General features: G+C 41.6%; 3 protein-coding genes across 7 annotated transcripts; 1 reads left to right on the top strand and 2 right to left on the bottom strand.

Moving 5' to 3' along the window:
* Positions 1-160: 160 nt before the first annotated feature.
* On the bottom strand, positions 161-7,642 carry aaas (achalasia, adrenocortical insufficiency, alacrimia). Of its 2 annotated transcripts, none has more exons than XM_055012571.1 (16): positions 7,507-7,642; positions 7,166-7,293; positions 6,500-6,555; positions 6,298-6,389; positions 6,171-6,217; positions 5,669-5,767; positions 5,091-5,234; positions 4,102-4,222; positions 3,904-4,028; positions 3,560-3,620; positions 3,372-3,462; positions 3,089-3,185; positions 1,885-1,952; positions 1,718-1,799; positions 1,510-1,594; positions 161-404 (listed from the first exon to the last, which is right to left on the bottom strand). In XM_055012571.1, the coding sequence occupies exons 1-16, from the start codon at positions 7,615-7,617 to the stop codon at positions 249-251; spliced, it is 1,563 nt and encodes a 520-aa protein (XP_054868546.1). In that variant the 5' UTR covers positions 7,618-7,642; the 3' UTR covers positions 161-248. The 2 variants fall into 2 exon arrangements, with proteins under 2 accessions (XP_054868546.1, XP_054868547.1); XM_055012572.1 differs by having other exon boundaries at positions 3,089-3,182.
* map3k12 (mitogen-activated protein kinase kinase kinase 12) lies at positions 7,527-20,478 on the top strand. 3 transcript variants are annotated; one of them, XM_055012570.1, is made up of 14 exons: positions 7,527-7,674; positions 10,096-10,619; positions 11,779-11,962; positions 12,078-12,269; positions 12,357-12,515; positions 12,836-12,994; positions 13,207-13,315; positions 13,503-13,612; positions 13,839-13,955; positions 14,038-14,190; positions 14,290-15,013; positions 15,108-15,175; positions 15,348-15,645; positions 17,567-20,478. In XM_055012570.1, exons 2-14 carry the CDS (start codon positions 10,157-10,159, stop codon positions 17,720-17,722), a joined length of 2,892 nt encoding a protein of 963 aa, XP_054868545.1. In that variant the 5' UTR covers positions 7,527-7,674; positions 10,096-10,156; the 3' UTR covers positions 17,723-20,478. The 3 variants fall into 3 exon arrangements, with proteins under 3 accessions (XP_054868545.1, XP_035802983.2, XP_023123643.2); XM_035947090.2 differs by lacking the exon at positions 7,527-7,674 and adding an exon at positions 8,541-8,796; XM_023267875.3 differs by lacking the exon at positions 7,527-7,674 and adding an exon at positions 8,542-8,796 and having other exon boundaries at positions 14,038-14,172.
* Positions 20,479-20,748: 270 nt separating this feature from the next.
* On the bottom strand, positions 20,749-27,283 carry LOC111567031 (poly(rC)-binding protein 2-like). 2 transcript variants are annotated; one of them, XM_023267876.3, is made up of 13 exons: positions 27,124-27,283; positions 26,167-26,300; positions 25,968-25,991; positions 25,831-25,863; positions 25,583-25,699; positions 25,354-25,485; positions 25,129-25,257; positions 24,916-24,990; positions 24,686-24,745; positions 24,091-24,163; positions 23,939-23,994; positions 23,610-23,779; positions 20,749-21,983 (listed from the first exon to the last, which is right to left on the bottom strand). In XM_023267876.3, exons 2-13 carry the CDS (start codon positions 26,233-26,235, stop codon positions 21,947-21,949), a joined length of 975 nt encoding a protein of 324 aa, XP_023123644.1. In that variant the 5' UTR covers positions 26,236-26,300; positions 27,124-27,283; the 3' UTR covers positions 20,749-21,946. The 2 variants fall into 2 exon arrangements, with proteins under 2 accessions (XP_023123644.1, XP_023123645.1); XM_023267877.3 differs by having other exon boundaries at positions 24,704-24,745.
* Between the last annotated feature and the right edge of the window lie 299 nt (positions 27,284-27,582).

Here is a 27,582-nt window from a genome sequence, read left to right as displayed (position 1 = left end):
AAAACCTGATCACAATCAATATGTATTATTGATCCTTTTTTAGTTCACCAATATAACAGAAATGGAGTGCTTTAACTATTTAACTTAGAGGGAAACACTTCTCACAAACCTTTATAATTAACCTCATAACATTTGACAAATAAGGCAGCAAACAAGTATCTGTAAAGCAAGAACATTCTACAAATTTATTAACAAAATCCATGATGATAACAATCACTTGTGAGTGTGTGCTGGTGAGTGTAGGTTGGTCAGGAGAGGAACTCTGTGAAGAGCGACTGATTGACAAAGTCAGCAGGTCTTTGCTGTGGGTGAGGCAGCAACGGACTGCCGCTGAGGCCAAAATGAGGGACGCCAGCGCTCACGAAATAGAAAGGCACGTGGGTAATTCTTCCATTGGACCAACACTGAGAACAGAGAGACAAACATCACTGTGAAGCTGGTAGATAACAGAGAAGACAGAAGATTATTCTGTTATCAGAGTTTCTGCTGGGTTCACAGAGTTAAATTTAAGACTCTTTTCTTACCACACAGGAGGTAATTTAATACTTGTATCACAATCATACCAGCTTAAGTATGAAACGATGTTTCAAAACCAGTAGGGGCCAGAATTACCCATGACTATAATCTTCAGCAGCTACCAACATGTTTTTAACAAGAACTCCTAAAATGCTAAAAATTAATCAAATTAAATATACCTGTACCCAGCTAGTACAAAATGAATTAACCAGTTATTACTTCATGCAACTTAAGTTTTTGCTCTTTATCCAACAATAAGATTCCTATTTTTTATTTACATTTTTTAGATTAATCTTTAATTAACCACTGAGGTTAACAGCGTCTTTTTAAAAAGCTGTATGAAGGTTCAGAGATATGATCAGTTAAGAAATAGTCATCAACCTTAGGAAAGCTAAAATGAGCTTAAAAACAAAACATAATTAGTCACAGAATCATTTAACACTGAGTTTACATAAGTCATGAATTCAGTGAAATTTTGTTCTGCAAACTTTTCCCACTCTCTGCAGCGGAAAACATGAAAGCATCCTGGTTCATCTCTGTTTGTACGCTGAGACACAGCAGAAAAGAATTTGATCCAGAACAGATGTAAAAACAAAAATCTACCAGTTACTCAAAGCATGATGCAGAGAGAAAGAGCAATGACCAGTTAGCTTTGCAGCACAAAACACAAAGAGGAATGTTAAGTTGGTGACAAACTTAAATGCACTATGATCAATAGAGTCTAGTTTATGAAGACACTGTGCTGCAGCAAGAAGCCTTTTCCTGGATTGTGCAGCTGGTAGTGGTGACAGAACACACTACGTTGGCTGATATTCTTTTTATATGTATAAAGAATACTGTATGTTAGAGGTATGTTGAAAAGGGGAAATGGTCCAGCAGTATATTTCCCCAATTTGCTGATGCCTATTTATCTCTGATTGATCGGGCTCTACACATTACTAATTAAAACATAATGATGTATTAAAAATGAGGAATTCAGGGGATAGGACTGACCACAGTGAGCAGAGCTCCGTGCTGGAAATTGGGGTGGAACTGCATCAGTCTCGGCTCGGCTCCCGCCTCCCCTTGGACAAACCCACTAAACAAGAAGAAATATTCAGCACATGCAGGTGAGACACAGTATCATCACAGGCAAATGCAACACCTGTGAGCTCTCCTAAAGCTACACAAGCATGAAATGTAATCACATAAAAATACAAACCATGGCAAAAGCTCAAAGATGGGGTTGGCTCTGGTCTTGAACACAGCGATGATCGCGGGTCGGTCTGCTGCTTGTGGATCACCTGAGGAACAAATAAGACTGAGATGAGCTATTAAATACTTTAATACCGACAGAGTTCATGAGGATGAATAGAAGAAAGCTGAGACCTTTAAGAAGCACTGCAAGTCTCTCTCCTCTTGGATCCCAGACTAAAGACTGGATCTCTCCACCAACACTGGCAGACACATGAGACAGCAGTGAGTGAAACGTATTCAGCTCTAGCAGAAATATTCACATCAAGTACTTATGCAAAAGCAGCTAAATCTCATTACAAAAATACTATATAAATTTTTTTTTATAGTATTAGCAATAAAATGTGCTCGAAATATCATAAGTAAAAGTAGTCCTGATTCAAAGTGGGTTCTGTCATTTTTGCATTTGATCATTATTATTGATGCTTAGTTGGTGGAGCTCATTCTTAATATTTGGGACTATTTGGTAGTTTAATCTACCAAAAATGCACCAAGTTTTATAAACTTATCATATGCTTTGTATGCAAAAAAAAAATGACAATTATCTGCTGCTGTCACTTTGAAAAAGTGAAGTAGATGTATAAAGTGTCATGAAATAGAAATAAACTAAAGCACAGGTTCCTTAAAATTGTACCAGGGATCGACTGATGATTGACCCTGCCAATAGTCAGACCTGATAATGTGCTGAGGTTAATTAATTATTCTAAATTTGCCCATAGGTATGAGTGCGAGTGTGATTGTTTGTCTTGTCCTGTTTTAAGTTACTGTATTGTTTTTAAGTTATTCTCTTGATTTTCACTGTGAAGCACTTTGATCACCCTTTGGTCTGTTGTAAAGGGCTACAGAAGTAAACTCTGATTGATTGATTGATTGATTGATTGCTATTAAGCATTTTGCCAATTTTAGGTATCTTTTTGAATCAGTTCATGATGAACTAGTTTCGAAATGCACCACTTTGATGCAGCCGGAAGTAAGTTAAGTCCTGCCCACAGCAGTACCCGTTTGCTTTCATGTCCTGAATAAATTATTCGCAAACAAACGCCGTTAAACAAAGCCTCCGGTTAGAAAATGTGGTTTTCTAAATTCTGACACCGGATTTTTAATTTTTACTGCAAAGGTTTCCAATCGGTTCTATAATGTTCGTCAAGTCCAAATATTACTTATTGATCTCCTTGATTATCAATGTTACATTCAGATGATCAAATCCAAAAGCCTATTTCAAAGGTTCCTCAAACTGTCTTGATGTTTGTCCGTGGGGCCTTTTGAAAACTGCATTTACGTCTGTTTTTGATGTTAGGCTAAAAGACGGCCAATTAGCCATTTAGTTAAGAGCTCTTACACGATGTCTCCATCTGGTGTGCTAAAGGTTGTCTCTGATAGGTCGGCCACCACAGCTGCTGCCTGTGGCCCCTGTGACGTGCTCGTAGGAACACCTGCTGAATAACAATAACATCACGCAGGTCATTTCTTTGAGTCTGTAACACGTCAAACTGCCTGCACAGTAAGAGAAGTTATTAAAACTCTTCAAACACTGTTAATCACTCTTTAGAAAAAAAAAACTATTCAAACAGCAAAATCAAATATCTACAAATCTATTATGTGTACAGAGTGAGAAAGTTGACCTGGAGCGTCAGTGAAGGTCAGAGCGTAGATGACCATCTCTCCCTGAACAGTGAAGAGAAGTCGACTCCCATCTGGACTCCAGCAGCCGGACTATTCATATCAAACAATCATTATTTAACAAACATGCAGATTAGAAAATATTTTGCCACCTAATTGAATAACAACTTCAAACATGACGAGTTTTCACCTGGCAGCGACCTTTCACACATGGCCAGCGCTCACATGTCCACATCCTGGTCTCCCAAACCCTGAAGGAAGACATTTGATGTTTTATGCATATGTAAAAGCTTTCTGTCCACTTATTATCTTAAACTAATACCTGCTGAACTCCCGAATATTCCACTAATCCCTCACATGTTCATAAATATTCATGAAAGGTGAGTGGGCCTCCATTACAGCACAGCACGTAGCCAATCACTCTGGTCCACACACACTAATCACGACAAGAGATTTTAACTTCAAATATGTTCTGGCACCTCTAAAATGAAAAGAGCCTGATGAAACTTCTCATCTCTAAAGTTTTCCTCTAACCTGAACAGAGCAGACGGTGTAGAAGCCAGGACATGGCTGCCGTCAGGTGACCAGGACAGGAAGCTGACCCCACCTCCTCCAACACGCTGGAGTGGTACGCAGCTTTCAGCAGCCACATCCCAAACCTGAAAGATGCACTCATGTCAAAGGTGCAACAACAACAGAAAGAATTTCTGTTCAGTCTTTTTTGACACACACCATCATAGTTGAGTCCATCGGTGAAGCCGACAGGAGGAGAGATCCGCTGGGAGACCAGGCGATGGAAGTGACAGGAGAGTGACCAGGATGAGACAAAACCTGAGCACAACCAGACGAAGGCCTGCACAGATCGAAAAAGGGATGTTAAATACCAGCTACAGCTCAAGAAAACACACAATGACAGTTTCTAAAAATTTTAATGAAGGCTTTTAAATGCTATTTTAACTCTAGATAAAAAGCAGGTAATACATTTTTCATCTTTAGCAAAAATTAGGTCAACAGTTGTTTATTAAGTGACTGAATTCCTTGACTTTACATCAAATTTGTGTCAGTAATTTCCAGCTGTACGTAACAATAATTTAATGAATGTGACCTGGACCCAGACAAGATAAAGAAAACTGGGGAATCGATTACTTTAGCCAATCAAATGTCAAAAAACATCTTCATATCTATAGAAAACACAAGGTAACATCTTCAAAGTCCAAATTCTCAAGTTCAAATATGTAGATATTTTACTTACTCTAATATCATATATGAACTCCTGATGCTTGAGAAGCTTAAACCAGACATTTTTTTCATTTTGTTTTTGTGCAAAACAATTACTCAGTTGTACAATACCTGATTATTTGTTTTGATAAAACAATCAATTAATGGACTGATGGTCAATTCAAGTTATTGCTAAAACTGATACTCACCCATTATGACATGAGCTTGCCGACTACTGTAGCTAACAGTGGAGGTAGAGGTTGCTACTAGACTGAGACTGACTGAAATGCCATAAAAACAGACTAAAAAGCTACACAACAGCGCATTTAGTCTGTAAGTGTGTAATGTTTTCCAACAACTGCACAGAATTGCTATGATTAGCTTTACAGTAGACAAATCGAATATATTCAAGAGCTTTAAAAATGAAACTCGGAATTTTTAATACCATTCTGACTTTGTTTTTCAGAGACCTGAATTAAATACTTTGTATGACCTGCAGGTACCTGGTTGACAGTGAGCAGGGGTCCACATGCCAAACCAGCAAACAGTTCTGACAGGCCACAGCGAGCGCAGACGCACACAGCGGCTTCCACTGCACCGCTGCAACGCTCCTCTGTAGACGGTGCTTCAGTGTGGGAGTAGTGGCACTGAGAACAAAAGGAGTCAGAGCAGTGACAGCACTGTGACAGAATGACTGAGAGGTCAGAGAACAACACTTCTCTATGATGCTGACATGCAGTCAGATTTTAGCTTGTAGGGTGCCGTCGAGACACACAGAAGTTCACTGTTGCGTCAAATTACTTGTACAGAAAAGTATTCATGAATTGTGAATGCATGGACTGTCATCTTGGTTTGTAAAGCTTTTATTGACATTTATCTGCTCCATTTTATTTGATTTTCTACATCATGAGCATCTGATTATAGATTTGAAATTTAGCTGTGCTACTCTTGGGTTAAAAACCAAGTATGAAAACTTGCTAAGAAAGCAGGAGTGCTTTAGAATGACAGAAGAAAACTAATTTTTTTCCATGTGTTGTCATTTTGGCACCAGCAGGCCGTCTACAGATCACATTTAAGGTACCTTTTGGGATTGTAGATCTTGATGGAGTCGTCTAGCAGGGCTACAGCAAATTTATCTGTATGAGGATGCCATGCAAAGGCTCGCACAACACAGTCTGACCTGGTAATACAGGAGGGGTTAAAACACAGAACAGTTGCGATTTAAACTAACAATTTTAAGGCAAAATAGATTGCAAATATAAAGAAATATTACACAGGTTTGCAGAACAATGCAGAGCTTCAATTACAGCTTGTTTTAATTATCTATTAATTTGATAATTAAATGAAGAGATTCATTCTTTGGTACTTGAACTATCAGAAAACAGTGATGTCAATGAATGTCTTGTTTTATTCATAGTTTTAAACCTAAAAAATAAAATTATCAGCAAAAGGAATATTTTTGTACTTCTACATTTGTTAAATAAACATTTAAACTGTCCAACATTTACTACGACTTCTGCACATCAGTTCCTTCATAATGAATACATTTTCACTTATTAATACTTAGAGAAACAGGAACTTACCAGTTTAGCACCTGTGAAAACTCAGCGATCATGTCCTCACTGCTCAACTATTAAAACACACAAACATTTTAACATAACACAACAACAAACATCTGGTAAACAAGTGAAACATCTTCAACCAACATACTGTGAGGTGAGGAAACAAGGAGCCGTGAAAGGAAGAGACCCATCGGAGCAACGCCAGGATACAACCAGAACTCATTGACAGCCATTTAGGCACTGCAAAAGCATCAATGACAGGAGAGTTGGTGTGTTTGCAAGTCACTTGATCTACAGCATCAGGACTTCATATGCCAAAGCAACAGATGACACTTTAGTGCCTCACTTACCCTCTGTATGCGAGTTGGTAATTTCATTGAGCAGCCCTGTGAAACCACCATCCCGCCTGAAACAGACAAGAGGAAGTTCGATAAATGATCTTTGTCCGTGAAACTGTGATATAATCTCTTGCAAAATGTTACTGAAATACTGATGCCGGCTTCTTAGTGAGTATGAAGTAAGAAATATGGTCCAACTTGTTTGGCAGATTGCACTGATTTGCATGACTGTGAGGTGCAGCTGTATCCTTCTATTTCAGCTGTAGAGCTGTTTGGTTTATTTAAGCTTTTTCCCAATTTGTGGCTGTTTTTCAACTGACTGACAATTCATACACACATTTCAGTCTTTCCTAAAGCTTAAAAAAAATTGTTTACTCATCACAGCTAATGACACAGTGAGTGAACGCTACTAAATTGACACCGTCATCGAAATCAACTTGCAATTTGGAACTGACATATTTTAGGAACAATTTGAGCTTCAGTGTCTTGCAAAACAGCACGTGTATCTCGAGATCAGGGATCACACCACACACCTTTGAAAGCTGCATCATATGTTATAAAATTCCAAGAGATTACTGTCTCACAATATGTTGTGTATTGAAAAATCACAGCATAACATCTTAAACTATAGCTGTAAATCTGATGATACAAGCCTATTCCTGTGTGTATGTTACTCACCATGCTGCTGCACTCCTCATCCACAGTGTTTCAGAGTGATCCAGAAATGCTGCCTTGCTGCTGCTTTCTGTGCGGCTGTGGAGCTTCAGAGACTCTCGGGGGAAATGCAGACTCAGGGGGCTGGACTCCTGCAGAAAACACAACGTATTGGGACTTTTACTAGGCTTCGTGTGGATGCATTTAGCAAATATTATCTCCAGGATTAAATTTGTGGGTGCAATTTCGCACTATTTCCACTGCCACCAAATATTACATTCAAATTCCTGGAAACATGATCACCGTGTTGCCTGAAAGAATGTTGCTTATATTTTTACGTCAAACCCAGCAGATCTGGATCAGACCTGCTTCAGTCGGTCTTCAGTGCTGGCCCCGGACAGCAGCTCGTTGTTGGACTCGCACAGTGTGGTCTGTCCGGAGGGCAGCGGAGGAGGGAACAGAGCCAGAGAGCACATCTTCAGCTCGGTGAAACCCCGCCACTGGACCCTGGACACACAACATGGGTCCGTCAGGTAACGTTAAAAACAAAGAAGTGACTCATGTTTTTAACTCGACACACAGTGCTCATACTGGGTAAACAGCTAGCTAGCACTAACGGTTAAAGTTAGCTACCTAGCCTGCCAGCTCTTGCTAGCTTAGTTAACAACTTACTGTCGCCGCTAAATGTCGTGGACACTACCTGGTAGTGTGTCCTGTATACTGCGGTCAAATGTCTTTCGCCGTGTTTGCAAAAAAAAAACTAAATAAAAGCAGACGCTAAGCTGTAGTGACACATTTAGTTTCCTTCTTCAAGTCAGTCCCGCCGTGTGAGCTACGGCAAGCAGAAGGGACAAACAGTGCGGAGCTTTGCCACAACGCGCAAACTGTACAAAGCTGAAGTGCTGCCCTCTTCAGGACACAGGGCGACATTACACCCACACTGAGGCAAACAGGTACCAAATGTTTGCTGTTGGAGAGTTTACAGACAGCTGAACCACACGAGTCAGTTGATTTACCGTGCACAGATCGATCCAGCATCCACGTGTCATCACCCTAATGTTTGAATTCAATCTAAACACGGATATGCTTTGCTATTAACATCTAGATAATGATGCTCCTAATCGGGGAGGACAGAGCGCATGGTCAGCAGCAAACCAAGCAACCCTGGATCCGGTGTGTGTTGCTCAAGGACACTTCAGCAGCATCCTCCCTGCTGGCTGTTGCTGATCCCAAACATACAGATCAGTGAATGACACGCGTCCATAATGACACATTTTGCGAATGGAAATGACGGATGTGTTGGTGGAAAGCTAGACCCTTGCTGCCTGTGTGTCTATGTGTTTGCGGGGGGGGGATTGCAGCGCCCCCTAGTGGCGCAACTCGCATTTCCGTGACGTCAATTCAGCACTGGGAAGGAGACAGCTCCCTCCCCCCAAAAACCCAGCGCGCCTCACGTTGCATGGGTCCCCGGTTATTGATAACACAATTTACCCGCTGGGATCCATCCCAGGAACGTGAAACTCGTGGATACAGACGCTGGAAATACGAGAGGCGCCCCGGAGCGAGGAAAAACAACGATTTGTTCATTATCGCCGACAAATCGAGAGCCGAGCCCACCCCTTCACTTGACAACGCGGCATCAACCAGGCAGAAAGGTATGGGAATGTCATACTATCCCGGTTAAATGCTGATTGAATTAGAAATCGGGCATCACAGGACGGTTGGGCAGGATGCTCGGTGCGGTGGCGCTCATGCCGCTCACACTGCACCACTGAACTGATGCTGGCAAGAGACGGATCATCGTCGATGAACGCCACTAAAATCATATTTGTGCAGCGAGAAAAAAGCTCACATTACGAAAGATTTGTGTTGATGCCAGCGTTGAGTAAATGTGGAGACGCTGCGGCAGTTTCACTTGGCATGGACCATAGTAGGCATCGGGCTTGCAATTCATGCACGTCGGCTATGATGCTGCTGAGTGTCATCATCACATCCTCGGTTATTTAAAGATTGATCTTCCTGCGTGCGTGTGTGTATGTGCGTGTGTGTGTGTGTGTACATGCGTGTGTGTGTCCGTGTGTGTGTGTGTGTGTGTGTGTGTGTGTGTGTGTGTGTGTGTGTGTGTGTGTGTGTGTGTGCACAGCTCCTTCGCACAGGCCCGGTGCTTGTTTATTGCCCGTTTTTTCACGCTGTCATTTCGCTCTGCCGCCGTGGCTCTTTTCGTGCAGTGGTGCAGTACGAAACACGGAACTGGTGTAGGATATGTGAAATGGGTACATGTGCTCGCTGTCTTTTTCACACACACATGCACGCACGCAAGCACATCCACACCGAGGTGGTTATGCAATTTGTCATATTCTTCAATACACACCACCCTCCTCGCTTGATGCACGACGGACGGCAGATGGGAGCTGCTTTGCTCCGGTCCTGTCAGATGCTAATGTTGCTCAGAGGGACAGTTAAAGAACAGGTGACAGTCAGGGGGCTGTGCACTGTGCAACCTCCTCTGGTCGATTCATTCATAAAGCCCATCTCCACTCTGGGTGATGGCTCCACTGGGCCGGCTGGTTCTCCCATTCACAGACACACAGATGAGGCTTTACTGCATGATTCAGACAGAATTTGGTTGTGGAGATGGAGTGGCTGAGTGGATAAACCGGGGGACTGGCTGAATGCCCAACTCACAGCACGAGTCCACTGTTGTGGTGTTTTGCATTGTTTGAATGGAGGAAAAGTTAGTTCAAACTGTGGAAGATACTGGAGGTGAAGGCAGCAGTGGTTTCAGCACTGGACAGTTCCATTATGCAAAAATAATGTCTTTTACTGGTGGATCTGTCCAGTGCTGAAATCAACCTACATGCTTACATCTAGAACGGCTGTATACATACTTTAATTTGAATTGAATGGTTATAAATCACTCTAATGCACTTATTATCATAAATCCTCTTCTTCAGGCTTTTTTCTCGACTGTCCATCCTCCGTCCACCCTAACCTGCTGTGTTGGGGAAACCCCTGATGAGTGGGACCTGTATCCATGAGCCCCGTGCCCCTTCCCCCTCCCTGTCAGGCTTCAGTACCCCCATCTCGGAACCCCCCTATCGAAGACTCGATGGAGACACCCCTGCCTGCACCCCTGAAACGGACCTGACCCCTACACAGTGTGTCCTCCGTAACGTACTGTCCATTGACACCGGTGGACAGGTGGCGCCGAGCGGCAGCAGCCCCACTCCCAGTGATGGACCCTCGGCCCACTTTGACAACAGCGTGCTAAAACTACATGAACATGAGGCCTGCCAGTGTGGCGGCGGGGCCGAGGCGGGGCACAGTCCAGAGGCTGGCGCTGTTCGGAGCCAGTCAGAGAACATTCGGCTACAATCAGGAAGTGGAGGTTTTTTGGAGGGATTGTTTGGATGCCTAAAACCAGTCTGGACCATGATTGGAAAGGCCTACTCCACTGAACACAAACATAGCCAAGAAGGTATGTGAAGATACATGTTGCACCTCTATGCTGTCTGACCCTCTGTTGTGTTTGAAAGAGAAGTCAGACTAAACTGTGACTTAAACATGTCAGCTGTTCAGTAAGTGAGAAGGAACATGTGAAGCTTTGACTTTATAGTGGTGGAAGATGTTCAAGTGCAAAGGAATCATCAGCAATTAATTTGCTCTCTGAATTTATCTAAACTTTTACAACTTTTCTCCCTTATTGCTTTTTTGGTGAAACATCGGTGCTGGGCCTCAAACAGTTATTGAAATAAATTGTGGTCAAGGCCCAAACCACAGCCTAAAAGGCTGGTAATTGTTGGTTTAACCTTCAACTCTGCATCATGGTTTATAGTCCTATACTGAAAAGTAACTACGGCTGTCATAGAAAAAATATTTAGCTCTGAAATGTAATGGAGCGGAAGTTTACAGTGGCAGAAAACTAGATAACCACTTCAAATTGTACTTAAACACAGCACTTGAGTAAATTAGTTTTGTTATTTTCCAAAACTAGACCTCTTTTTTTTTTAATTTAATGGCTGCCAACTTGTCCTGCTGCCAGCATGACTGTGTTTGTGGGTCTGTCAGTGCGGCTCATCAGCTAAACTGAGTTTTCACAGCTGGTCAGGAGGAAGCGTTGTGTGCCGTCACCGTTGCAGTACTCCGGAGATCTCGACACTTCAGTGGACCTCATGAAGAATTGATCAACCTCTCTCTTTTATTCCGCCGGGCTCGTCCGTCTTTAGTGACCATGCTCTCGCAGTCATTTAAGTAATGTCAGAATGACAGATGACAGACAGATTAGGCTATAAGTGGACTGTTGCTTCTCCCTTGATTTTTCTCTTATCTCTGGATAGAAATGTAATGGTCTACTGGATAAGTTGTCAATATGCCATTTGTTTGAACATGGCAGGCGCTTTGTATAATGTAATTGTGTCCTGTTGGCCTATTCTGATGTGTAACAGAGGCCTACCATTTCCTCAGCAAACCCCCTAACTCCTCTCTGTCCAAGCTGAGGGGAGAGCATATTGACAGTGAGGCTTTGTAATGTGTGATAGTTATAAATCAAGTAAGTGCTTGCAATTTCTGTGTAACTTTCCATGGTTTCACATTTACTTATTGAGTTTTGTTTTGTTGGCTTGTTGGTGTGAGTTTAGAGTCCTGGGAAGTTCCTTTTGAGGAGATCTCTGACCTGCAGTGGGTGGGCAGCGGGGCACAGGGGGCCGTTTTCCTCGGCAAGTTCCACGGAGAAGACGTGGCAGTAAAGAAAGTGCGGGACATCAAAGAGACAGAGATCAAACACCTCCGAAAACTCAAGCACCCCAATATCATCACTTTCAAGTGAGGAAACTACTGCTGGTATTTTACGGGTCACACATTTCAGTTATTTAACTCTGATAATGTCTTTCTTTCTATTCACTGGTGTGCCATTATCTTCCTGCTTTGTTCCTTCCAGGGGTGTGTGCACACAGGCTCCTTGTTACTGTATCTTAATGGAATATTGTGCTCAAGGCCAGCTGTATGAGGTACTGAGGGCAGGCCGTAAAATTACCCCATCCCTCCTGGTTGACTGGTCCATGGGCATCGCAGGCGGCATGAACTACCTGCACCTCCACAAAATCATCCACCGAGACCTCAAGTCCCCCAAGTAAGACTCAGCATGGGCGAATGATGAGTTTCTTCCAGTACAGGAGCTGAAATTTCACATTATGCCCATTCAATTTCACCCTTGCAGCATGCTGATCACACACGATGACCTGGTGAAGATCTCTGACTTCGGCACCTCAAAGGAGCTCAGTGACAAGAGCACCAAGATGTCCTTTGCCGGCACTGTGGCCTGGATGGCTCCTGAAGTAATTCGGAATGAACCGGTTTCAGAAAAGGTGGACATCTGGTAAGTCTGATAAGCAGTCCCATTTTTTTTCTAGCTTACTAATCCATCAGCAAGTTTTCTATGACTGAACGTGGCAGTTTAGAAATTACCTTTTATATACTGCACTACAGAAAAAATGCAGATAATGTACTGAGTTCATAGCTGTGATCACAAATTTGCAATTGTTTATCCCTCTAGGCTATTTAAAGTTATCCTTATTGATATTTTGTATCTCTGAATTGTCTTGTTGTGATTTCTACATATCTAGTTTGTTCTCCAGACTTTTGTCAAAAACTCCAAATGAAATTTCCTAAACAAATAAAGCTTTACTTATCTTAAAGGTCCTTTGGAGTGGTGCTGTGGGAGATGCTAACTGGGGAGATCCCTTATAAAGATGTAGACTCATCTGCCATCATCTGGGGAGTGGGAAACAACAGCCTTCAGCTGCCCATACCTGAGAGCTGCCCAGATGGTTTCAAGATCCTCCTCAGACAGTGCTGGTGAGCAGTGCCTGCAAATGGACAGTTGGAAGAATAATGAGCACAGCAGGGAGGAGAGGACAAAAGAGAGTATGAGAGTAGTGGAAGCAAGGGTTGAAAGTAGTAGCATGGGGGGGGGGGGGGGGTGTCGTTTTTCTGTGGTTTAAGGACTTTATTGATTTTACAGTGCATTGTAAATGTACACAGCTGTGCTTCTCATCTTGGGTTTGCAGGAACTGTAAGCCCAGAAATAGGCCTTCTTTCCGCCAGATCCTTCTTCATCTGGATATAGCATCAGCTGATGTACTGTCCACTCCACAAGAAACATACTTCAAGTCTCAGGTATGGTTGCTTCTCTGAGTCTAGATCTGAATGTAAGAATATATTATTTCATTTTATACCAAACAAACAGACACAAATACGCATGCACCCACCCATGTCTGCAAAGTAATCAGACATTTAAAGAGAACTGGTTTTATAGCCAGGTCTGACTAGACAGAGCTGGTTAACAGAAATGTGCTCTCATCAGGCTGAATGGCGAGAAGAGGTGAAGCAGCACTTTGAGAAGATTAAATCGGAGGGCACTTGTCTCCACCGACTCGATGAGGAACTGATCAACCGACGCAGAGAGGAGCTCAGGTTGATTTTTTTACTGTTAGATCTCATATATACTCATTTCAGGTTAACTTAGTTGCAACCAAAGCTTACATGTAAGAGGCCATGTTCCCTCTGTCCCATTTCTTGCTGTCACTCCTTTGTCTGCCCCTCTGGATGAAATAAGTACCATGAGTGCCCGTCTATTATAAAGGATTTAGATTCTCTCATGCGGATGCACAATGACATCAGCAGCTTCTTTTCTCCACAGGCATGCTTTGGACATTCGTGAGCACTACGAGAGGAAACTGGAGAGGGCTAACAACCTTTACATGGAGCTCAGCGCTGTCATGCTGCAGCTGGAGCTCAAAGAGAAAGAGCTGCAGAGGTACAAATATGCTTGAAAAATGGTAATGCTCTTTACGAATTGATAACCTTCAGTGCATTCACACTTTGGTATTTCTTTCCAGGAGAGAACAGTCTTTGGATAAGAAGTATCCAGGGTTGTTCAAGCACCATAGCTCCAGACAGGGCAGCTCCTCCAACTCCATGGACAAACTCATCAAGAAGAGAAATGTCCCACAGAAACTGCCCTCGGGAAAGAGGTGTGAGATCTCATTTCAGTGGGTATTATTGATAAATGATTTACACTGAAATGGATAAATGAACATTCTTCAGGCTTGTGGATTGTAGTTGTTGACTAATCCCTCCCACTCTTCCAGACCAGACATCCTGAAATCTGAGGTAATCATTCCCAAAATGGATTCCTCCGTCATGCAAGTCACTATCCCAGCCTGCCCCAACAGAAGCTCCACTTCCCCCAGCCGGTCTCGGAGGGTAAAGACCCGCCATCGCAAGCCTGGAAAGGGCAGCAGCGGAGACCTGGCTGGACTCAAGGCGACTCAGTCCTCCCCCAACAGGGACACAACTGCCCAAGCTAACAGCTCTACCACTAACGCCTCCAAGCAGCTCCTGGAGCCCTCTGCAGCCCTGCGGGGCCTCAGCCACGAGCAGCAGCAGAGGCAGCTATCCTCCTCCAGCCCCGACCTCATCTGCACCACACTGGAGGCAGAAGGCCAGGGAAAAGGGGAGCCCTCTGTAGGTGGGCTGGAGAGAGGGGGGAGTCTCAGTGCCTCTGCTGGCTTAGGGGGGTCAGAGGGAGGGGCAGCCGGTCTGGATGACCTCACAGAAACTCCTCCACGCAGCGACACTCCCAGCGAGGACGCAGCTTCGTTCCCGTTCTCCAGCAGCCCAGACTCACCGTGTGGGAGGGGGGCGGCAGCAGGACGAGGATCTCTGGGATCTCCACGCCTTCCTCACGACGGGGAGGACAAAGAGGAGGGAGCCGGTGCTGTGAGATTGCCACGGGGGGCATCAGGGGGAATTGGGAGTCAGCACCTCACACCTTCAGCCATTCTGTACAGAGCAGCTATCACACGCAAACAGGTAGAGTGCTGGATATCTGTTCATGTTCCTCATTATTATTCTGGTGATACTTTGATCATTTTCACTTGTGCATTTTTCCTGTATCTCACGACAGAGGCGTGGAGTGTCATCAGAAGAGGAGGAGGGTGAAGTTGACAGTGAGGTTGAGTTACCACGGAGACGGTGAGTAACTTGCTGTCCTTTGTCGCTCGAATATTCCCTCAAGCCATCTTCCTTCCCTGAGAAGTTGCTGATTTATTCAGAGAACTAAGAATAGTTTCTGATTTGCATCATATTTTTGCACATGCAGTGATTTTACAACTCAATTTTGTTGTTTGTTTTTTAATTTCTCCAGACGTCCAACTAGTATTACCAAGTGCCAGTCTGTGTCTACCTTCAGCTCAGAGAACCTGTCGGTATCAGACGGTGAGGAGGGCCACACCACTGACCACTCTCACAGTGGTACTCCTGATGTGGTCAGCACCAACACTGACGACAGGCTGGACGACCGCAGCGACGACCTCCTCTCTCAGGGGTCGGAGATCCCAGCGGACAACACCGATCCAGCACAGGCTTCTGATGGCCTGTCGGAGAGAGACGGGGCTCTGGGGCAGGGCAAAGCTCAGCTGGACGCCGGACAGAATCCAAATGAGGTAAAGAAGCTCCACTGAGGATTGCATGTGTCAGTTTGTGTCATCCTCTTTCACCATTGTAACCAGCGGAGGAACGTACATTTACTCAAGATCTGTACGTAAATCTATTTTTTTTGTACTTTACTTGAGTATATACATTTTATTTTACCACTATAATAGACTGTAGTTACTGATCAGATTAATAACAACATAATAAACCTAAAAAAATATTTAAAACATATTTAAAGATTAAACCAGAGGTTCCTGACCTTTTCGGCCTTTGATACCTTATAAAACAGCAGCATCTAGTTGGGACCTTTTTGCCACATTATCAATGTCTGAGTTCTCAGATTATTTTATTTAAACACCCTATCAAGCCAAAAATTTACATTTATCCACAATTTCCCTAAAAAAATCAATGATTAGGAAAATGTTAGAGAGATTAAAACACATTCTTTAGTGAGACTATTTTTATTTTTACCTAAACCGTAAATTGTCTCATGATCCCTCAGGTTTATCTGGTGATGCTTGGGAGGGGGTCTGACCTCGAGGTTGTAAGCAGTTGACAAAAATGTCAGACTGTATCTAAAGTAGAGAATCTATCTCCACCTTGTCCCACTACAGTAATTAAATGCTGCTAATGCCTTTTACAGTTTTTTTTTTTTTTTTTTTTACTGCAGAATGTGTACTTTTACATTTGATACTTTAAGTACTTTTACCTTCTGAACTTCAAGCAGTTTCTTTGCATGTTTTGTTCCTGTCACATGTTTACTCACTGTGGGCTCATTTTTCACTGCAATACAAAAGTTCTGCAGTTCTATGGAAACAGTAGACCCATGGCAAGATAATAAGATGTAGAGAAAAGTCAAAAATGTCTTTTTGTGCTGTATGACAAAGTTTAAATGTCACAAATAAAAAAAAAAACTTATTTGATCATTATTACTATTATATACATTTTTAAAAAACAATTTCCCACAGGTGTTACTATTACAGCAAAAAAATGGTGAATCTGCATGCTATTGATATTTTACTGCTTACATTTTTAATTGGTGTATGCTCTGTGTAATCACAGCCTGCAGTTCAGCCCATTTCAGCCAAATAGTGCCTTAACTTTTGTCATATTCCTGTTGGTCACAGCTGAGTTGAAGTATCAACTTCATTGTTGTGGAGAGGAGTACAGAATTTTTGGTTTTCTGCAGAATCTGCTTAGAGCAAATGGTTTCTGAAGAATTTTTAAATTAGACATCCGTTCATTATCTAAACACAGCTTAATCCTCATTAGGATTACGAGGGGGGCTGGAGCTGACTGAAGGCGAAAGCAGGGGATACCCTGGACAGGTCGCCAGTCTATCATAGAGTTACTTATAGAGACAAACAAGCACACTCACATTCACACCTATGGACAGTTTAGAGTCACCACTTAATCTCAACATGTTTTTGGACTGTGGGAGGGAGCCGGAGCACCCAGAGAAAACCCACGCATGCACAGGGAGAACATGCAAACTCCACACAGAAAGATCCCAGGCCCAGGCCGGGACTTGGACCAGGGATCTTCAAGCTGTGAGGTGACAGTGCTGACCACTGAGTCACTGTGCAGCCCTAAATTAGACATGTAAAATCTAATTGTTTTGATGAACTATCATGATTTTAAGCTTAGATTTGAATATTTTTTCCAATGGTGAGTAGTTCAAGGACCATCTAAAAGGTTAAAATCTGCTTCTTTCTATGATTGACAGTTTCTGTATCAGATATTTGTTGTCATCTGTGCAATTTTTTTTGAAAGATAACAAGCCTTTCAATCCAACCGGTGGGATATGGGGTTCAGAGGGTTAATATTTAATAATACTGTGCCTTCACTTCACTTACTTTTAGTGCCAAAAACATTTCATGTCTGCTGCAACTCATGTATGACACCTTCTCCCACGTCCCACTCTCTCTTTAGAGCCGGGCTTTGTGTGATGATTCTGACTGCGACAGTGCTGAGTTGGACCAGTCAGGCAGCGGAGAGCCCAGCCGTCCTCCCAGCGCTGGAGCGTGGGTGCCGCTGTCTCAGCCCTACCAGGGGTACCCACCAACGCCCCATACAGGACCTCCATAGGACACTAGCAAAGACCTCCAGCTACCCTACAGTGAACAACCATCACAGGCGTACACCAATCTGTCAGTGCAGTACATTACTGTTGTCATGAGGGATCACACCTACTACACCACTCAGACTATGACAAGTTAACTTATGGTGTCTCATAAGTTTGTTGGCTGGCAAACCTCCATCAGATGACATAGGACATTTGTCATAACCTGACATCAGATATTTTGGCAGCTTGTGACATCAGATAAATGTCATTTAGGTTAAGTAGGGTTTGTTTAGGCAAAACAGTTACCAAGGTAACCATAACCACTGCTCCAGTTCAGCAAAAACCCTTCCACAGACGCACACGCACGCACAAGAAGATACGACACTCTTAGTCCTTTAAACACTCTAACCCTCACTCTGGGAGCATCCTCCATGATACTCCACACACTAATGCATCAAATACTAATGATTAATAATGTAAATATCCATTACATACCACATGAGAAATATCTAACTTTATTTTATTTGTAAGATAAAATGTAAGACTAAACGGTATGCAGCCCTGTGAACAAATGCATGACTACATGTTAATAATTTATGGTTTGAATGTGTCCGTTTTATATTTTGTGAAAGTTTACACTTTTTTAATCCTGGAAATATTAATTCAGTTATTTTGTTTTTTGTTAATAAATGTCAGCACTCAAGAAAAAAAAATCTAAATGGAATGAAAAACTCACCAAGACATTGATCATGATGCATAATTAGGATTCTCAGTAGATGTTATTTTTTTTAACCCTCCTACTACTGAGTTTTAAATACACATATGACACGCTTGAGGTTTTTATTGAGTTTATCAAATTTTAGTAAGGAGACCTTTGGGTTCACTCAAAATGCACCTCCACTATTGTAAGTACACATTGTTGACCATTTTAGTTGGTACACCAAGCTAAGTAAAAATCACAGGATTCCTGTGACACATTCTAAGGTCATGTAGTTTCTAGTGGTGAATTTTTTTTGAAAGTAATTCAGAGGCATTGATTGAATTCTATTGAAATTTTATAGGATGTTATGTGGTGCTGTAAACTGTACTTCGGTATTATACGGACAGATGTTTCTTTTATTTAGCAAAAGGTCAAAATAATAGTAACATCTGTTGTGACCATCAACACAAACAACATCCTATAAAATTACCACATGGTTCAATCTCCATTTCTCTACAAAAGTTTCAACATGAATTTAACACTAAAACTTTCATGAAGGAAGCATTTAATGCACTGCAGTATTAGTTTTAGCTAAGTGTACCGTTGTACTAGGTCCTGAAATTGTTGGCTTTTGAAAAGTTGCATTCATGGAAATGACTAGGACTGAACATTTAATGAAATTGCAATTTGAAACAACTCACAATTTATAAATATATGTTACGTAACACATCTAACCCTGTCAATGGGTTTACAAATTTATTCCACCTTCCTTGTGTGACAGTAATGCTTTTGATTGTGTCATGTGGTAATGCTCCATTAAATCTATTTCATAGTGAATAATGAGCTAAAACTTCACTTTTACAAATTATGTTGCAAACCAAATTGCAATATATGTCTAAAAAAAATGGCAATTAGATATTTTTCCAAATTGTTCAGCCTAGGAATGACCTTTGACATGCACTAGCTTCGCTAACCAAGATAACAGTCCTATGCTAATTTAGCATTGTACTGTTGCACTCATGATGGAGAATTAGAATAGCATTAAAATAGATACATGAGAAGTAGGGATAGCTCATGTTTATTTCTATAGGCTGTACATTCAATGCATTTTCATCAGTTATCAAAGCCTGGCGCCTACATTACCCATAACACAACGCATTTACGTCAGCTAATAGGTTGCTTTACGTTAGCTAGAGCCGTTATTAACGGCAGTAGCCTATGGTGCTAGCTGTGTGCTTTTCGCGGCTAATGTCACCTGGAGTTCCTGGCCTCCCACCTAAATAATGAGCGTGAGTTTTTCCTTTACATATCTCTTTTCAAGAACATAACGTCCACGCGGGTTACACTGGTAAACTTGTTGTTTTTCCTAACTTTAAATCTCCGTTTTTTTTTTCCACTTTCAAAATGTTCAGAAGTAACCGACACAGATAAAACCATTCATTCATTCATTCATTCATACACTGACTCGAGCTGCGTCACTCGAGGCACAGTCTGTTACGTTAGTATGCTGCTGCGTTCTGGTTTTGTTGTTTGACTCGTAATTACGATAAGCCAAATGTGAATTCTGACTTGTAATTCATACAGACATGTTTAATGTAACATAAAAGTGACTAATATAGACTATTTGTTGTAACTATCTGCTTAGCACAGAGCTAACCGTTTAGGAAAATGCAGAAACAGTCACGTCAGTTTTTCCTGTTCTGCCCACTATGGTTTGAATGCAGCAAAAGCCACGAAGGAGTCCACTCCAAGAAGAGTAAACAAAAACATTAATAGGTAAAATTAGTGGCGTTCTCCGTTTTAGCAATGAACCAAAAGGCCTCCTGTAGTTGGTGACATTGGCAGGCTTAATAAAAACCTCACCTGTTCCTTTTACCCTTTAAGATTACTGCAGAAGTAGCCAGATAAGAATAGAGCACTTCTCTGTGGTGATTACTAGAACAGTAAGTATCCTTTGGGTTTGAATAGAAATGTTTTGTTTTTATACAGCATTGCACATTGTACCTGTAACATAGGAATTATATCAAAAGCAAAAATATTATGACCAACAATAAATAATGTATTGGTTAAAAAAAAAAAGTGTGTCATGTTTGTTTGAAAAGACAGACCTTGTCATAGCTACAGTTTGTGCTGTTGTTGCATCACAAAAGACAGCTGAATGAGAAATAAATGACTATTTTCAATGACTTAAAGCATGTCTAAACCGTTCCAGTGTCATTTGTTGATGTAAAAAAATTACCCTTTCACCCCTCTTTATCATTACAAAGCCTAATAAGATCGGTTTTGAATTATTAGAAACGTGATACTGACAAACGGGCAATAATAAAGAAATAAACGGAACGCCTAGGGGATTGTTTAAGCATTTCACATCTTTTATTTCTGCATTTCATTTCTTCAACAATTTAATTGCACCCAGATCTACAATAGTTTGAAAACGTGCACAAAACGTGAGTTTCTTCATCCTGCAAAGAATAATAAAAAATAAAATCTGACCCAGGCAAAAAAGGATAGCAGGAAACTAGTGTTAATTCTATAATTCTCATTCTAGTTAATCATAATTTAATACCTCAGCATAATATACTTATAAAGACCAATATGTCTTGTAGTTTTGCCCCTTGCAGCATTCCCCAGCCCGGCAGTTAAAAAAAATATTTTCTCTATTTAAAACAAACATTTCAATGTTATCATCATCATCACCACCGCTATGGTCTTAGTAATTTCAGAGAAAAGAAAATATTTTCCTCTCATTCAGGCCCACTCCTGGTGACCAAGGCCCACCCACCCTTATCAGAATCCAATATACAACAATGCTCAAAAGTCCTGATTGAGAAATAAAACGGATGGAAATACAGGAATGACACAAAACAATTACTCAGCAAATTAGAGGTGAGATATAATGTAGCTTAAGTCTCCTTTGAACCTGCACTAAACAAGGGATAAATTATCTTATGACTAAAATGTTTTTCCTGCATACATCCTCAGCTGGAGATCACTCATACCCACTGAAACCCGTTAAACCCACAATGCCTCTTTCAGGAAGTACAGCTTCAAATAGAAGATGACAAATATCAGTGAGTTCTACTCGGACAAGGAGCTGTGTATTAAATAAAAATAAATAGATATTTAAAAGGAAGGGAAAGAACAGTCCATCTATAATGTTATTGTGTCTTTTTTTCTTCATTTTTACATTTTCTAAGAAAAATCTGACATAAGAAAAACATTATTTATGCCTTTTCAGATTTTTCTAAAACTTTTTACCTACAGTATATCAAGAAGATCATACAGATATACAGCAAAATAAGAGAAAAAAATACAACAGAAGGAAGTCTTTAAAAACTATATGCAAAGGGAATTTAAAAACATAATAAATAAATAAAATACCAATATCATGATGATGGTGTAATTACAACTGAGTAGGTGTCTAACCAAAGCACAGGAGAAAACAGTGAGTTTATAGTACTTGGTTTTTGCATTAAGTTCAATAAGGGACCTCTTGGTAAAAAGTAGGGGGAGGGGTTACATTAGGTGCTGATGAAGATCCTCCATGTCAGTTGGCTGCAAGTCCAGTAGCTTCAGAAGACAGCCTGCAGAACAACAGAAAAATGTCAATCCTAATATTTGATTAACAATACAGCAAATGAAATATTCAGTCAGTGATACATTGATGTTTTGCTGCAACTCAAACGGAATAATCACTGTGCAAGCAAAGTGAAAAATTAATCCCACTGAGAACTACTATCTGCACTTTGGAAAAGGCTAAAATGCCAACCAAAAGCATGAAGCCAGATAAGGTTATGCTCAGACTACAGGAGTTTTAAAATCGTGTCAGACTTTGAGATCCGGTTGCACCACACACATAAGGAGAAGCTATTCTTCTCTCAAATCTCAAACATGCACACACCACTTGTTGCATCAACAAAACAGTTGGAGTGAGGAAGAAATGGAGGTGAGATTTAGTTTGAGATTTGAGAACTAGTTTTAATATCCAACACTGGTCTCAAGGATGTCCTGAGTTGCCTCCACTGCTTTGGGCGATGACATGATTACAATAGCCTGATTTTCACTCCTGAATATCCAATTATTAGATATTAATCAGGATGGCACTGTTATAGTCTGCAAGCAAACCAGGAGGCTTAAGACTGGATTCATGAATCCCTCACATTACCAAATAATCTGGCCCAAACATCAGGTCAGACAAGATCCCAGACCAGATTTCCTCTGACTGTTGGGAGGAGTGAAACTGAGTTAAACTGACCCAAACTCCTGTAGCGTGAGCCCATGTGAAATGAGGAGAAAAAAGTTTTTCTCCAAATGGAACTTATGTTTTGTAAAAACTGACATGGCCATTACTTGGATAAAAATGACATTACCTGGCTTCCCATTCTAATTAGTAGAACTGTTTATACAGCACTTTTCCCACCGGTTAGTGCAACTTAAAGTGCTTTACAGATGATTCAACAAACTTGTAACAGAGTAAAAAATAGGGAGTAAATAGAAAAATGAATGAAACACAATAACAAATACTGGAAAAAACACTTGTACTTGATCACACAAAATAAACAATGCTCATGAAATATTCCAGTTGTACCCTATCACACTCCTGTCATACCTAAAACTTTCCTCCATGGCCAAATAGGATTGTACAGTCTCATCAGACAAATTTCACACCTGGAAACAGGGCAATGCACCTTTTTACTAGAGTACCTGCCAATTGAGATTTTGCAGTTTTAAGCTCCCATTGAAGAAAGATTGATATTTAATGAGCTGCCCCTTTCCCCTGTCATGTGCATAAGTATGAGTGTTCACAAGGTCTACCAACATTTGCGTTGTTTTAAAATATTATTGATATTTTTTAATGGGGAAAAAAACTACAACTCCATACAAAGCTCAGACTCCTACTTAAAAAAAGGAAACATTTACTGTGTAGATGTGGGTATACTGATTGTCTTCTTATATGAATGTTGATTTCTAAGTAAAATTTTACAACAAGGTTTACATTATCCACGCAAGACTTTCCACAAGTGCTATCTGGGGCATGTAGACACATGGGCATACAAATAAGAAATCTGTGAAACTCCCATGAACTCAGATCACATCTGACAAATTGCATGTTGACAGATGGAACAGTTGGACCCAAGACACTGCTGTGTTCCTGTCAGCGTGCTGCTCTGTGATGGATGTGCTGCACTAGCCTGTGGCTGCTTTCTTACCGGGCATTGATCAGGTACTCCGCCAGGCTGATACTGGCATGGGAACCAGTGATGGTGACCTGTCTGTCAGTTGAGCCCTCTACAGGGTTGGCAATCTTGATCTGAGCCCCTGACATCTGACGGATCTCATTGATCTTTGCGCCCTGACGGCCAATGATGCAACCAATGAGCTAAGGAAGTAGAAGAAAATTATGGGACCACATCAGTACTTTCAATGTCACAAAAGAAAAGATGCAGTTGGCGAGAAAACAGGCTTCTTCATAACAGAGTATGTTACACTGCTAAAAGCAAACACAGCAAACATGCAAAAATAGATAACTGTGACTTACATCATTTGGAATGGTTAGCTCATGAGAGCCAGTTTGTGCAGAGGCATCCATCCCAGCTGAAGGAACACAAACAAATGCCATCAGAGTGTTGAATAATGGGAATATTACAAATATAAAGAAATCATATTCTCTCTTTTATTATGTCCACCTACCCTGGAAGCCCTGGTTGCTATGTGCAATGGGGAAGGGGCTCTGCTGCATGGCCAGCTGGTGAAGTTTGGTGAGCTGTTGAAACAATGGAGGGAAGGACATGGAGAACAAACACAGACAAACAGAAATTAGTTCAGAAAATTGAAAAACTACTACAAGGCTGAAATGTTATTTCCATTTTATAAGTGGTTGTAGTGATAATGAGCAGAAATCATGAAATGGAACATGGGATCCATGATTTAGCCATTAGCTTTATAAAATATGGTTGTCAGCAGTTTAATCTATAATATTTGGAACTGTTAAATGGATGTGTATGTCAAGGTGATTCTAAATTGTCCATAGATGTGAATGTGTGTATGCTTGGTTGTCCGTCTCTGTGATAGACTGGCAACCTCTCCAGGGTGAACCCTGCCTTTACCCCAAGTCAGCTGGGATAGACTACCCCAACCCTACAGAGGGAAATGTGGTGTATTGATAAAGGATGGATGGATATGTATATCAAGCAGTGGTGGCTGGAGGAAATAAAATCAGAGGGATGAAATAAGAAGGTGGCATGGCTTCCCAGGACCGAAGTTGCAAATATATTGGATCACTTACAGAGGGCCCTTCACTTACATCAGGCTGTGGAATGGCGTGCTGCCCTTGGACAGCATATGCCTGCAAGGAGAGAACAGCACTTAGGAGGGTGTGGCAGTGTGACACACAGTGTACTCCAATATCCATCAGTCCTCTGTCCTTTGTGTGCCAAAAGAACAAATCCTGGGCATGCTATACACAGTGTACCAACTATTAGTATCTTTTCTAGAACAAGTGCTTTTTTTGTTTACCTGACCACCTGCAAAGATGACAGGAGAGCCTGAGGGTTTGGGTCTGTAAGGGATGGTCACTCCTTTTGGTGGAGACTTAAAAAAAAAGACATATCTGTTATTGAGTACCGAGGTAATAACAACATTAACACATAGAAAGGGAAATCACCAAGAACATCAGTAAATGCAAATATTCAAAATGTTGAAAGCAGTATTAAATGAGAAGATGTCTACCTCAAGCATGACGACACAGATCTGCTTGACACACTCAATAATGGACTGTGGGGTCCCTGCAACAGTGATGGCACGCTCTGTGGAGTTGGGCAACATGTCCCCTGCTACTTGTACCTGAGCTCCTGCAGACTGTGAACACAAACACACACACAGCAACAATTACCACACAACAGAGATAAGAAACAGATCAAAAACTTTACAAATGCCAAAATATGACAGACTAACCTCTCTGATTTCTTTGATCTTACAGCCACCCTTGCCAATGAGTGAGCCACACTGGCTGGCAGGCACAACGAGGCGCATGGTGACTGGCGGTTTGCTGGTGGCTGTACTGTTAGTCATTGAGGTGCTGATGTCCTGCAGGTAAGGTGACACAAGAGGATTTTAAAGTGTGCAAATGCCACTTCCGTTGCTGCAAGCATGTTTAATTTTAGATGCAGCGAGCAGCTCTAACCTCCTCCAGTTTCTCAATGATCATGGAGAAGGCTTTAAAAATGGAGGTGGTGGGTCCTGCGAGGGTTATGATCCTCTCTGGACAGTTCCCCTCTGAGATGTTGATACGAGCACCACTCTGCATAGACAGAGGAACAAAACAGGAAATATCAAATCACTCGCTGCATTACCAGATGATGCATGAGTCAACGCCACTGAAATCATGCCACTTCTTTTTTGTCCACATGTTGGGAACAAAAAAACTCTTACCTCCTCTCTCATCTTCTTAACTGATTCTCCTTTCTGCAAAAAAAAAGAAAGAAAGAAAGCACAAATATGAAATATTTACTCACATGTCGATTGGCAGGATTGCAGATGGTATCACTCCGAGAATAAAAACAACTTACCTTGCCAATGATGCTCCCAACCTCCTACAGAAAAAGAACAAAAAAGCACATGAAAACAGTACAGGTATTATTCATGGTTGCCAGCATTTAAAAACAAAGTGGCTTGCTTTCTTTTAAACAGACCACAGCCTTTGATTAAACTGAGGAGTGAAAGCAGATTTTAAGCTTGTCATCAAACATTACATGCCATCACACTCACCTTTCCATGCATGAGTAGCCTGATAGTTAAAGTGACATTAAGTCCTCCTTCAACCAGACTTGAGTCCATTGCTGTCGTTCAATCCACACACTACACCGGCCAACAAAGTGAGTCTTTGGTCACTGGTTGAATGTCTGAAACAGCATGGAAAATGTGACCATCAGAGACAAATCTAGTTACTGGAAACTGTGAGAATAGCTGAGAAAAAAACCCATGTTTACTCAAAAGCTGCTGTCAGTGCAGATCAATGAAGTGATGCAGGCAGTTAACATCTTGTACACTCGAGCCTTCCCTCTACTTTAACAACGTTAGTTGGTCACTCCGAAAGAATGAGACGTTTCAGTTCAGTAATTCACATTAGACTGGCCCGAATCCACTCATTCACGTTAGCACAATGACCCACTGTCTCCCAGCGGCGATGTCTATTTCCTGGCACTGAACCGCTGTGGCGACATAACATATCGCTTTATTTTTATGGCCTAAATGCAAGCAACTCAAAGCCCCGCATTGAATTATAGTAACTTTCTGTCGAGTGTGGATCGATTGTAACAACAGACGACTCACAGAATAACGTTAATATCGTAAATCCTATTTTGCAACGAGCATCACAGCTAGTCACGCAATCTAGATTTGAAGGCTAAGTTAGCACCGACACATCTCTATCGCAACTTCCTACAATCTTGTCTATATTAGCAAAATAAATAAGTTGACGGCTGGAATATTTATCCACTTCGTCTGTGCAAATCACTCGAAATACGGCAGCTAACAACGAACTCCGGATCGGCCATCAAGTTAAATACAGTTCGGTAATTTTCCATCTAGCACGCTAGCGTTAGCATCGTCCAGTCCAGGAAATAGTCGGTTCCCGCGGCCTACGGAGCGCATGAGTTATCCCCGTCCTTCACTCTGGAAGGAAACAAAATAAGAAAAACAAAGCCGTATTTCGGGAAGTCTTACCTGAACCGTCCCTTGAAGTGTGTTCAGGGGGTGGGTAGGGTGGCAAGGGTAGAAGGGGAGAGGTTCGGGAGGGAGTTTTAAGAGGATCCGGGGAAGAGGGAAGAGACACCGCTTTTCGATCGGACTCCACTCTTCTCTTCTGCTAAGCACAAAAGACAAAACGCATTCAACTTTGACCCCGTCACTGCCCCGCCCCTCCGCAGGGTCAGCCCCGCCCACCACGTTAAACCCTCCCCCACGGATGTTTAATTTAAACAATACAACATCTGGGCTTTAAATAGATCATACTTGTGATATTTGTAGTTGACAGAGTTTTGATGTGTCTATATACAGCGTTTTATCGTGAATTTAGCTGATCAGTAAATCTAAATGAGCTGCAGCTTGAAATCCTGCTTTTTGTGACTTTAAGGTTGGACACAAGTAGCATGGGACCTTAAATGTACACACACACACACACAC

This window comes from Amphiprion ocellaris, chromosome 8, assembly GCF_022539595.1.
Source record: "Amphiprion ocellaris isolate individual 3 ecotype Okinawa chromosome 8, ASM2253959v1, whole genome shotgun sequence".
In the NCBI taxonomy this organism is placed as follows: Eukaryota; Metazoa; Chordata; class Actinopteri; family Pomacentridae; genus Amphiprion; species Amphiprion ocellaris.
The sequence above is the reverse complement of the archived record's forward strand: the minus strand, read 5'-3'. Positions and strand labels throughout refer to the sequence as shown.